The 12317-nt window shown below is 44.0% G+C and overlaps 1 protein-coding gene across 3 annotated transcripts in view; it reads left to right on the top strand.

Annotated features, from left to right (window-relative positions):
• Positions 1–12317, top strand: part of LOC134403104 (broad substrate specificity ATP-binding cassette transporter ABCG2-like) — a 53951-nt gene that overhangs the window by 18513 nt on the left and 23121 nt on the right. For 2 of the 3 annotated variants that reach the window (XM_063133201.1, XM_063133200.1), the window contains 3 exons: positions 1788–1916; positions 2028–2317; positions 3180–3262. In XM_063133201.1, coding sequence (XP_062989271.1) covers positions 1788–1916; positions 2028–2317; positions 3180–3262 — 502 coding nt within the window. The remainder of the gene's footprint in view (positions 1–1787; positions 1917–2027; positions 2318–3179; positions 3263–12317) is intronic. The other variant, XM_063133202.1, reaches the window with a different exon arrangement.

Below are 12317 nucleotides of genomic sequence, written 5' to 3'. Positions count from 1 at the left end.
GGCTCCAGGAGTTTTTTTTTTTAAAAAAAAAGTAATGATTTTAAAACCTCAAACTTTTAAAAAAGATCTAAAAATCAACAGATGAACAGAACTGTTTCAAACTTGGCACAGCTAAAGCCCTCCTTAAGAGCTATCATGGTGCCAAGTTTCATCTCTTTATCTTTAAAAGTGACAGAGCTGTAAGCATTTTTGTTAATTTCCATTAAAGTAGAGCTGCCCTTTGGGTGGGGAAGATGGGAAAAATCCAGATTTTTCTTCAAATTTCATAATCCCCCCCCCCAGATTTGTAACCAAAAATCCTAACAAATCTGACTTTTTCCTGTCATATGGTCACCCTAGGGGGCAAAAACTACACCAAACTGCTCAGGGCCAGGTGCCTAGGTCAGAGAATCTGGCCTTGAGAAAAGATAGCCCAAAATAGGCAAGAACAAGGCTGAGTCTGCTTCTCAGACTTCAGGCAGCAAAACTCCCTCCAGGAAAGACAGGCCTGCTTATGAACTAAAGTTTTAGCCCCATTCAATTCCATAGCTTCCTTGTCAGGTCACACTGAGGGGATTGCTTGTCCACGTACACACATGTCACAGAGGTCACAGTAATTCAGAGCTGCTGCTGTTGACTGCTTTTACTCTAGATGGCCATTATTCCATCCTCCCCCTCAACATTCTGAGTGCCACGTTATAAGCTTCCAAAGGCTTTTTTTATTTATTTATTTATTTATTTATTACATTTTTATACCGCCCAATAGCCGAAGCTCTCTGGGCGGTTCACAAAAATTAAAACCATCATAAAACAACCAACAAGTTAAAAATACAAATACAAAATACAATATAAAAAGCACAACCAGGATAAAACCACGCAGCAAAATTGATATAAGGTTAAAATACAGAGTTAAAACAGTATAATTTGTATTATACTGTATTATACAAATATTTAAAAACTAAGTAAATAGAATTAAAAGAAAGAAAGAAATTCCACTCCATCAAGTAGAGTAGAAAGGGGAAATTGAAATGACAATGGTTAACATGTGGTGGCCATCCTGGACCCATCAGAACTGGGCACAAACAGTTGCTAACACTTTTTCAGAAACACTTTTGTGTGACCAAGTTTTTTCTTCTTCTGTTAACTGTCCTTTCTCCCTCAATCTTTTACCAATCTTCCTGAAATTTTCAGGTTATGTTAAATAGGCATTTCGTTCTGGCATATGTAAATTTCAGAAAGATTGGTGAAAGCTGTTCGGTTTTATTAAGGTTAGAATGACCAACATCCCCCATTACTCTTTTCAATGGTAGAACCTGCTTTTTTCCTTTCGAACCTTAACTGTGCATCCTTAAATATATGCGCTCAGGAATGTAGCTTCAGTGATTCACATCTGCATCGTCTGTACCATTGGAATGATGTCACTCCAAGTAGAACAGTTGTTAGCATTGATAAAATACAAGTTCAACCAAATACATAATTTGAAATAATGTTTAAATGAAAAGTTGTCTGGGGCTAAAATGTTTAGCAATTTAGGATGTAATCATTCATAGGATTGTGCCCTTACACTTTTACTTTTTAATGTCTACTTTTTTGGTGCTCGAATTGAGAGTTTATCACTTTGACACTGAAATATGTATATCGCCATAGAAACCAGGCAAATTAAAGAAAATATTTCCTTAAAACTGAAAACGCTCGTTTTAAACATTTAATTTTTGCTCTGAATATCCTGTAAGAAAACGTGGGGAGATGTTTATTAGTTATCAGGAAAAGATATGAAGCTTACAGCTATGTTTGTTCCCTTTTTAAAGGGTATGAGTGTGAGCCTTTCAACAACCCAGCTGATTTCTTTCTTGATGTGATCAATGGTGATTCCACTGCTGTGGCAGCAAGCAAATGTGATCAGGAACCCAAGAGAAAAGAAGAGCAGAATCACATTGGTGAGTAGGGGACAATGCTATGCTCAGATGGCAATAAAGCAGGATTCCACTGTTTGGAGTAGTGATCTGCCACTTTACTTCTGCGACACATTCATTTATAACACCCTGCAGGTGCTTTTGGTGCTTTTATTTCAGAGAGCAATGATGAAAATAACGCAGAGGAAGAAAACATGGAGAAGACATTGGTAGACTTGCTGCACGGAAAATACATAATCTCCATCCAATGCCAGGACATGATGGAGAAGTTAAAGAAATTGGAAAATGGCCCGGGGAACTCACAGAAGAAACCAAGGCATATGAATCAAGTGACATATGCAAATAGCTTCTTCACACAACTGTATTGGGTGTCCCAGCGCTCCCTCAAAAACCTCATCCGAAATCCCCAAGCTTCTGTAGCACAGGTAAGGAGCAGACTTATATGCTAACATAATATACCAAATCAAAATGTATGATACATCCAGAATCCTATCATGATGATATGTCTGCGATTGGAGGGCCTAGGCTGCAATCCATGAATGAGTACATTTATTTATTTATTTATTTATTTATTTATTTATTTAAGCATTTTTATGCCACCATTCAGCTCAAAAAGGCTCTCACGGCGGCTTACAAAAGTATTTCTTGACAGTCCCTGCCCACAGGCTTACAATCTAAAAGACATGACACAAAAGGAAAGGGGATTGGGAGGGAGGAGGAGGGGGGAAAGGAAAGCAAATTCAGGCACTACAATCTTAGTTGCAAAGTTCAGCAATGACAGTTGACAGTTGGTAGCAGGAGGGAGGGGGCTCTCAGCTGGAGCTGGACCCAGGCATGGTGGAGAGGTGCCTGGCTGCTGCTTCCTCCCTCACTGGTGGTCTCTGCAGAGACAGTTGGCAGCAGGAGGGAGGGGGCTCTCAGCTGGAGCTGGACCCAGGCACAGTGGAACCAGTTGGCTCCAATGGCACTGAACTGTCCTTTGATAAAAATACTGGTTGGGGATCATTGAGAGAAACTTCATTTTATAATTATATTTATATTTTCTATAGTAATACAAAACATTTTCACAATAAGTAACTTCCTTGTTTTCTATAGAAAGTTAACATGAAATCTTGCATATGCCTTCATCAACAGAAGTTAACTTGAGTTAATGAAAGCCATTGCTTTGCTTGTTTTGAATTTTTCCATTCAGGAAGACACAGACAGATTTCTTTTAGCTGTTACATAGTTGTATCAATCAGCATTTGTGCCATTAATCCTTTTTCTTATTCTTTTCCTGTGCTCTAGGTCTTTGTGACCATTGTCCTAGCATTGATTGTGGGGACCATTTTCTTTTGTGTAAAGCTTGATCAGAGTGGAATTCAAAATAGGTAATTACTAAAATATTTTGAGATTTATTTCTCTAATATAAAATTCTGTAACTCCATCCAGGCTGACTCCAGGTTGGAGGCAGGAGAATTCAAGCAAGGTGACATCAATGGTCCTGCCTCCACCAGGTCCTTTTCTCATTTGTTCTAGAGAGCTGGCAGACAAGCAAGAAATTAATTTGCAGTTCTTCCTCTCCATGCCATGGCTAGTTGACCACTCACTTGCCCAAATAGTGTTAGAAATGGGCAATGACGCTTGTTGTTTGTCTGGAAAGAGTTAACCTGATTAACCTTCCTTTAATTTGTCTTTATTGGCTTAATTGGTTCTGCCCTTTCTTCTGCCCCTATATCTTGACCACTCCCTTTCCAATCTGCTCTGCCTATATGGGATAAAGAAAATGCATACTAGTAGTTATCATCCACAGGGGAAGGGAATGTGTGAGACAATAAATCAAGTGGTGATAACCTTACAGAGGAGATTGGCTGAAGGAGAGAAAAAATGCTGGTCAGAACATCTGTCTGAAGTGAGGTCCCTCTATAATAACTACAGGTTTTGCACCTTCTTATCTGCTGTTTGGGAGAAGGGAGATCCTACCTGGTGACATAGTCACTGTGGGCAAAACAAAAGATCCCGTGAGTAACTCCGGGGATGCTGCAAAGGGCAGATTCATAGCTGGGAACTGGTGGGAGAATGCTATGCGAGGGACATCTTGGAATTTGCCAGATATGAGAGAAGGAGTGTGAACATTTTATTAGTGAAGTCATTTGTTTTGAATGAAGTAAGTTCCATGGTTCTGATATTAATTGAATTGCAAAGGGTGTAAGAGCCCAGGGATGGACTTATGGAAACTGGGGGTGAAGAATGTGACATGGGTTGTCATGGTAACGGAAGGCTGGAATAGAAGGCTGTGGCAGTTGGGAACAGTTAGAAGCGGAGCAGTGAAGAGAGAAGGAGAAAAAGGAAAGGGGGAAGGTTTTCCAGGGATTTGGGGAAGATAAGAACGAGAAGGCGACGTTGGACAGAATGGCTGTTGTATCAATAGGTAGAACTAAGTGAGACACACAGGAAGTTAGATGGAAGAGGAAGTCAGGGACACTGAGACTTTGATTGAAGGAATACTCGCCCAATCAGGAGGTGACACAGCAGTCAGTGACTCAGCACTCTCAGGAGTCAGTCAGGGCTGGAGAGAAGTTAGTTAGAAGCTATGTTTGTTTGAGGCAATACAAGTTTTATTTTTATATAATACTGCATTCCTCATTTGCAACAAACCTATCTTTGAAACATGGTGTCAGAAGTCTAACATGACCCATTTACAACAACAACAAAAAACAGCTTGAGATTTTGGATTATGGAGCGAGGTTTGAAAGCCCCCCCCCCCCAATCACTGGATTTCACTGGGCCTAATCTGGCTCAAGCTTGGCAGAACTGGAAAGAGGAGATTGAATTGTACCTGGATCTTGCCTTCACAAAAGAGGAAGAAAAGCAAAAGGTAAAGTTATTATATTATCTGATTGGAGAAAAGGGGCGAGAGATATGCAAAACTCTTGGGTTTAGTACAACTTCTACTCTGCAACAGCTAGTAAAAGGGCTGGATGATTACTGCATACCTAAACAAAATGAAGCAATGGAACGATATCAATTCTTTATGAGGCAGCAGGGGTCTGAAGAGAGACTGGATGCTTATGTTACTGCACTAAGGACTTTGGCAACAACCTGTAATTTTGGGGCTATCACAGACTCCCTCATCAGAGACAGAATTGTCTGTGGGACCACAGACCAACATCTCCGTGAGAGGCTCTTGCGGGAGCCAGATTTAACACTGACTCGTTGTTTGGAGATTGCTAGGGCAGCTGAAGCTACTAAAGAGAGGCTTAGGACATTAGAAGGCACCCATGAGGTGCAGGTGCATGCAGTCCAACACCAGTCAAGTCAGTATAATGAGCAGGGCCGGCAGCCTCAGAGACGACTGCCTAAAATACAGTGTATGTTCTGTGGGAAACAACACGAAAAGAGAAAAGAAAGGTGCCCAGCATATGGACAGAAGTGTAAAGGTTGTGGCAAACCCAACCATTTCCAAAGTCAGTGCAAGAGTGAGAAGAAACCTAATAGGCTGGCTGTGAGAACAATACAGAATGAAAGCGATGAGTCTGAAAACTGTGAGGATGTTTTAAGCCTCACTTTGGGTCCAGTGAATCATGATGTCCACATAGTGGGGAATACAGGGAAGAAGGTAACCTACCCCACCACATTGTTTGCCACTATGTTGTTGAACAAACACCCAGTTCGTTTCCAACTGGATTGTGGAGCCACCTGCAATGTGCTGCCATTAGCTCTAATAGACAAGGAAACAGATCTGGAACCATGTGGCCAATTGCTCATTATGTACAATAGCAGTACCCTGAAACCTGTGGGGAAGTGCAGGCTAAAGATTCGCAATCCAAAGAATAATAGACTCTATCGCTTAGAGTTCATCATCGTGGAAGGGAATGCCCACAGACCACTGCTAGGAAGCAAAGCAGTCCAAGCTATGCAATTGATTCATGTGCAACATAAGAACATCCTGAATGCTGTACAAGCCAGTGAGCAGAACCAGTCCAGGATTTGGACTATGGAGAAAATACTGAAAGATTTTGGGGATGTTTTTGAAGGGGAAGGACATTTGGCAGGGAAATTGAAACTTGAGGTAGATCCTTCAGTAGAACCAGTAAAGATCCCTAAAAGGAGAGTTCCTATGGCACTGGCAGAACCACTGAAGAAGGAACTAGCAAGCCTTCAAAGCAAAGGCATAATTGCTCCAGTAGAGACTAGCACAGAATGGATCAGCAGCTTGGTCATTGCACGGAAACCCTCTGGAAAACTCCTTATTTGTATTGACCCTAAACCTTTAAATAAGGCATTAAAACGCAGTCATTATCCCCTGTCAACCATTGACAATGTTCTATGTGACCTATCACGAGCCAAGGTTTTTTCAGTGTTTGATGTGAAAAATGGATTTTGGCACATAGAACTGGATAAGGAATCTAGCTACCTGACCACATTTGCAACCCCTTTTGGCAGATACTGCTGGTTACGAATGCCAATGGGCATCAGCCCTGCCCCAGAATTGTTTCAACGCAGGTTGAATCAAGAGCTAGAGAACATCCCAAGCCTGAAGATAATCGCAGATGATATCCTAATTGTGGGAGAAGGAGATACGATAATAGAAGCAACAAGGGATCATGACAAAAAGTTGTGCCATTTTCTGGAGAGGTGCAGAGAGAGGAACATCAAATTGAATCAGGATAAGGCCAGATTAAGACTGAAAGAAGTACCTTACATTGGCCACCTGCTGACTGCAGATGGGTTGAAGGTGGACCCTGGAAAAGTTAAGGCAATCCGAGAGATGCCACGACCCGAGGATGTGAAAGGTGTGCAACGATTCTTAGGCATGGTAAACTACCTGGCGAAGTTTTGTAAAGGGTTAGCAGCTGACTGTGAGCCACTCAGAAAGTTGACACACAAAGAAGTAGAATGGGAATGGTCAGAGAGTCATCAGCAAGCATTTCATAAAATTAAGGATACTATATCCAAGACCCCTGTACTGAAGTACTACAGCCCAGGAGAACAGCTAGTCCTACAATGTGATGCCTCACAAAAGGGGCTTGGAGCGTCCCTTTTACAAAAACAACAACCAATTGCTTTTGCCAGTAGAGCACTGTCAGAAACAGAGAGAGGTTATGCACAAATTGAAAAAGAACTGTTAGCTATCCTTTTTGGGATGGAACGCTTCCACCAGCTCACTTTTGGACAGACAGTACATGTCCAATCTGACCACAAGCCACTGGAAACCATTGTGCGGAAACCATTATTGAGTGCCCCAAAGAGGCTTCAAAGGATGTTGATGAGATTGCAAAAGTATGATGTACAGATCCAATATCATCCAGGCAAGCACCTGGTAATGGCAGACACATTAAGCAGAGCATATCTCTCAGAGCCCAGTGAAGATGGTTCAGTTGAAAAGGACATAGAGTCAATAAATATGCTGCAATATCTACCCATTTCACGGCCACGCCTACAAGCAATACAGGAAGGCACAGAGCAGGATACCAACTTATAGATAGTTAAACGCATTGTCCTGGATGGTTGGCCAGAGACCAAACATCAGCTACCAGTGGAAGCTACACCCTATTTCTCAATGAGAGAGGAGCTCAGTGTGCAAGATGGAATTCTCTTTAGGGCAAACAGAGCTATCATCCCAGAGGCAATGCGCTTGGACATAATGAAAAGGATACACTCCTCACATATGGGAATTGAGAGCTGTCTGAGGAGAGCGAGAGAATGCGTATATTGGCCTGGCATGAATGATCAGCTGAAAACTTACATGGCACAATGTGAGACCTGCAATTCTCTAGGTGACAGACAGCAAAAAGAAACACTCCACCCACATGAGATTCCAAGGAGGCCTTGGGAAAAGGTTGGAGTAGACTTATTCAAGTTGCGAGACAAAGACTACCTCATAACGGTGGACTACTATTCCAATTTCTGGGAGATAGACTCCTTGCTAGATACCCGATCTCGAACAATTATCAGAAAGCTTAAAGGACACTTTGCCCGTTATGGAATACCCGATGTTTTATTTTCAGACAATGGCCCTTAGTTTGTGTCTGAAGAATTTAGGGCCTTCAGAGCACAGTGGGAATTTGATCATCAGACATCGTCACCGGCCTATCCCCAGAGCAATGGGAAAGCTGAGTCAGCTGTCAAAACAGCAAAGCGTATTTTGGTCAAAGCCAAGAAAGCTGGGACAGATCCATATCTAGCTGTCTTAGACCACAGGAACACCCCATCACAAGGCTTGGATGCGAGTCCAGCTCAGAGTCTCATGGGTCGAAGAACTAAGACCTTACTTCCAATGCGAGGAAATTTGCTGCAGCCAGAAATCCATAACAGACGAGCTGACTCTATAGCAGAACAAAAATCTAGACAGGCCCATTATTATAATAAGTCGGCCAAAGATCTACCTGATCTACACAGTGGTGAGCAAGTCTGGATTCAGCCAGCAGGGCAAGAGAACAAGGAATGGCGAAAGGCAGAAGTACAAAGGCAAGTGAACACACGGTCATTTGAGGTGGTGACACCAGAGGGTCAAGTCTTCAGAAGAAACCGTAGACATCTGCGGAGGAGCAGCCAACTAGTATCAAATGCAGGTGTGCAGAACCACAACCAAGAACAGCAATTCCAGGAGGAGAGAGCACCCACTTCACAGTCTGGCCGCCAGGCAAGAGGTCATTCAGAATCCCCTGCCAGAGAGACCCATGATACCGCTTATCACCCCAGAGAAACTACTAGGGATGTGCTCCGCTCCGATTAGGAGCGTAGAAGCAGTAGCGGATTGGCCTGCTCCGCCTTACCCAGAGGCGGAGTAGGAGCGGACCGCAGACCCCCTAGAAGCAAGGCGAAGAGAAGCGCCCATTTTTCGGAGCTCCGAGTTCAGGCGGAGCGCTCCGGTCGCCATCTTGAAAACATTTCGCCATAGGATTGCATTGCGGCAAATAATCGCGCATAACTACGTTGTTTTTGAAGCTATCGTTCTGGAAATTCTTGTGCACAGAGAGTCGTGGATGGGGGTCATTTTGAGACCACTCTCAACTTTCTGCGTTGTCTGGGTCGCGGGCTATATTTTTGTGAAAATCGGGTCAACCGCGCGGCTCAAACTGCGTTTTCGGCTTTTCGCCCATAGGATTGCATTGAGGGAAAGAATCGGGGATAACTGGGGGGGGGGTTTAAGCTATCGTTCTGGAAATTCTTGTGCACAGAGAGTCGTGGACGGGGGTCATTTTGAGACCACTCTCAACTTTCTGCATCGTACGGGTCGCGGGCTATATTTTTGTGAAAATCGGGTCAACCGCGCGGCTCAAACTGCGTTTTCGGCTTTTCGCCCATAGGATTGCATTGAGGGAAAGAATCGGGGATAACTGGGGGGGGGTTTAAGCTATCGTTCTGAAAATTCTTGTGCACAGAGAGTCGTGGACGGGGGTCATTTTGAGACCACTCTCAACTTTCTGCATCGTACGGGTCGCGGGCTAGACGTTTTTAAAAAATCGGCGGGAAAAATACCTTTTTCAAAGGGCTGAGGGGCAGAGTCAGCTCCCGGTCATGATGATCCCAAAGTTGGAGGAGGGCATAGGCAAAACAGGTAACTTGGGATTCTGGGAAACTTCTCTTTCTTCATCTGAACGGGCTTTTCCCCGTGTTTTTTAACACAGTAGCCCCACCAAATGCACAAACACAACCTGAAATCATATACTAAGCCAAGAATAAGAGATAGAAACACAGCACTGCTCCCCACCCTAACCTTGGGGAACAACTGAATCGATGTGGTGCAAGGGGATGAGCTCCCCTAGGGCATCTCATCGTGGACGTGCCCCCACTCTCTCCTGCACTGGAAGGCCATAGAGCCTTCCAAAGAGAGTAAAACGGTGGAGCAATGCCTATCATGAGTTGAAGTGAATGGTCACTTTTCAGTGGTGGAGCAATGCCTGTTCTGAGTCGAAGTGAGCGTTTTACTTCTTCTCAGAGCTGTGGCTGTCAGTGTCTTGAACTGGCAGCTACTTCCCCCTCCCCCGGGCACGTCCCCCTATTGCTGGTAAAAGACAGATATAGCCTTTTAAAAAAAGTTCTTCTTGTTGTTTATTGAGCAACACTGCTGCTTTTAATTCCACCCCTCCTTTGTTTATTGATTGATTTATTCCATTTTATATGCATTACTGGCTTATCCTTGGCTCACTTCCTTATGCCCCCAGAAATGCCAGCTGCATGCCTGCCTGCCTTCCCTCCCTCCTCCCCTGCCCACCTCGCAGGGATGTTGTGTGTGGGGTGCCCGATTTTCAAAAATTCACCAAAAATCAGGGGATGATGGGATTGCTTTGAAACTTGGCATGCGTGTGTATATCCCCATGAGGTGTCATGGTGCCAAACATGAGGTTTCTAACTTGAACAGAAAAAAAGTTGTATAATTTTTTAGCTTTCAATGCAAGCCTATGGGGGGGGAGAAACGGAGCTCCGGATCCGGATCCGGAGCTCCGGGCGGAGTGGAGCGGAAGTGGGCGGAGCGGGGGCGGGGCGGAGCGGCCCGATCCGGAAAATGGAGGATCTGCAAGTGAAGCGGAGCGGGGGGTCTGTGCACACCCCTAGAAACTACATCTCCTATAGCAAAACAAGTAAGAACTCGAGCAGGTCGCCTGGTACAGAAGCCACACCATCTACAAGACTATGTTTAACTTTTTGGGGGGGTAAATGGGAGTTGTAATGTATTGTTGGTTAAAATAAAAAAAGGAAAGATGTATCAATAGGTAGAACTAAGTGAGACACACAGGAAGTTAGATGGAAGAGGAAGTCAGGGACACAGACATTGATTGAAGGAATACTCGCCCAATCAGGAGGTGACACAGCAGTCAGTGACTCAGCACTCTCAGGAGTCAGTCAGGGCTGGAGAGAAGTTAGTTAGAAGCTATGTTTGTTTGAGGCAATAAAAGTTTTATTTTTATATAATACTGCATTCCTCATTTGCAACAAACCTATCTTTGAAATAGCTGTAAGGAGCAGGGAACTGGGCAGCCAGCCACGGTGAGCAGCATTTCAGGAGAGGCATAAGAGGTTTACCCGGGCAATGTGCAGAGCCCAGCAGGAACGGCTGAACAGCTATTTAGGAGTTGAGCTAACGCATAAAATCATAGAATAGCAGAGTTGGAAGGGGCCTACAAGGCCATCGAGTCCAACCCCCCTGCTCAATGCAGGAATCCACCTTAAAGCATCCCTGACAGATGGCTGTCCAGCTGCCTCTGACTCAGTGTGTTAATGGTTAAGTTGTTACTAATAAATGCTTAAGTTTTGTAAAAAGAAGGGCTTCCGAGTTTAACTAAGCCCTGGTGCCTCACCCAGATTCCTTACTTATGGTTACATATGCATTTAGCCGCACCCCACCAGCTCTCAGGATATAAGTATATGTAGCATGAAACACAGCAGGTGTGGAGAGAAAGAGTTGAAGGAGGGGGAAAGGGAAACGTTCCAAGATTACAGGCTTAGATTGTTGATGGGTTTATAAGAATGTGCAATAGGTTTTTAAACAGTTCTTAAAATTATACTTCCAAGACAGGGGTCCCCAATGTGGGTACTATAATGCCTGCAGGGACCTCCAATGGTGACCACAAAGCTCTCCACTCTCTGCCCCCTTCAAAAACAAATATTTTTAATTTAAAAAAAACTTGGAAAAAGTTGGGATGCTAGGTTTTCCTACCTGTTCTGAATCTGCTGATGATGAGCTGGAAGAGAAGGAAAGTGTTGCTTCCTGGCCTCACCCCATCTTATTCTGCCCAAACAGGCCTTTCCCCCCTTTGCTCTCTTTTCTGTCCCAGCTGCTAGCCTCCCCCAATTCCCTTTTATCTCACTCTTTTTCTTCCCTCTATCCCAGGCTACCCCAGCCTTTTGGGATGTGGGAGCACATTTAGGAATTTGAGAAACTGCTGGGCACCACTACAAAATGGCTCCCATGGAGGATGTGGCTAGTCACGTAATGCCAGGGGGGGCCTGGCTAGTCAAAAGTGAATTAAAGAAGGGCGGGAGAGAGAAATAGTGAGCCCAGGAGGGAGGGGGAAATAGCAAGGGAATGGGGGAGAGGGGAAAGAAAGAGCCATAAGCTAAAGAGGAGGGGGAACAGTGAGGCTTGAGGCTGGGAGAAACAGCAATGCAAAAGGGTAGAGGGAAGAGAAAGATGATTGCCCTAATATTTTCCAGGGTTTTTCTTCAAACAATTTTTGTGAAGGAGGCAGGCAGGGGAGAGCTTTGTGGGCGCCACTGCAGGTCCCGGGGGCACCATGGTGTCCACGAATGCTGTGTTGAGGACCCCTTCTCTACCCCTTTGCCTTGCTAGTTATCCTTTCCTCCTGTGTCATACATATAACACTTGTGCCTACTTGGAAGTTTATTCTAGGTTATAAAGAAAATATGAATTCCTGCTATATAACAAATTCCATGATTCTATATAAAGTTAAGGAAGGCTGTTGACTTCATTTTGACTAT

The sequence above is a fragment of the Elgaria multicarinata genome, chromosome 8, assembly GCF_023053635.1.
Source record: "Elgaria multicarinata webbii isolate HBS135686 ecotype San Diego chromosome 8, rElgMul1.1.pri, whole genome shotgun sequence".
Taxonomy (NCBI): Eukaryota; Metazoa; Chordata; class Lepidosauria; order Squamata; family Anguidae; genus Elgaria; species Elgaria multicarinata.
Note: the sequence above shows the minus strand (reverse complement) of the source record. Positions and strands in the feature narration are given on the sequence as shown.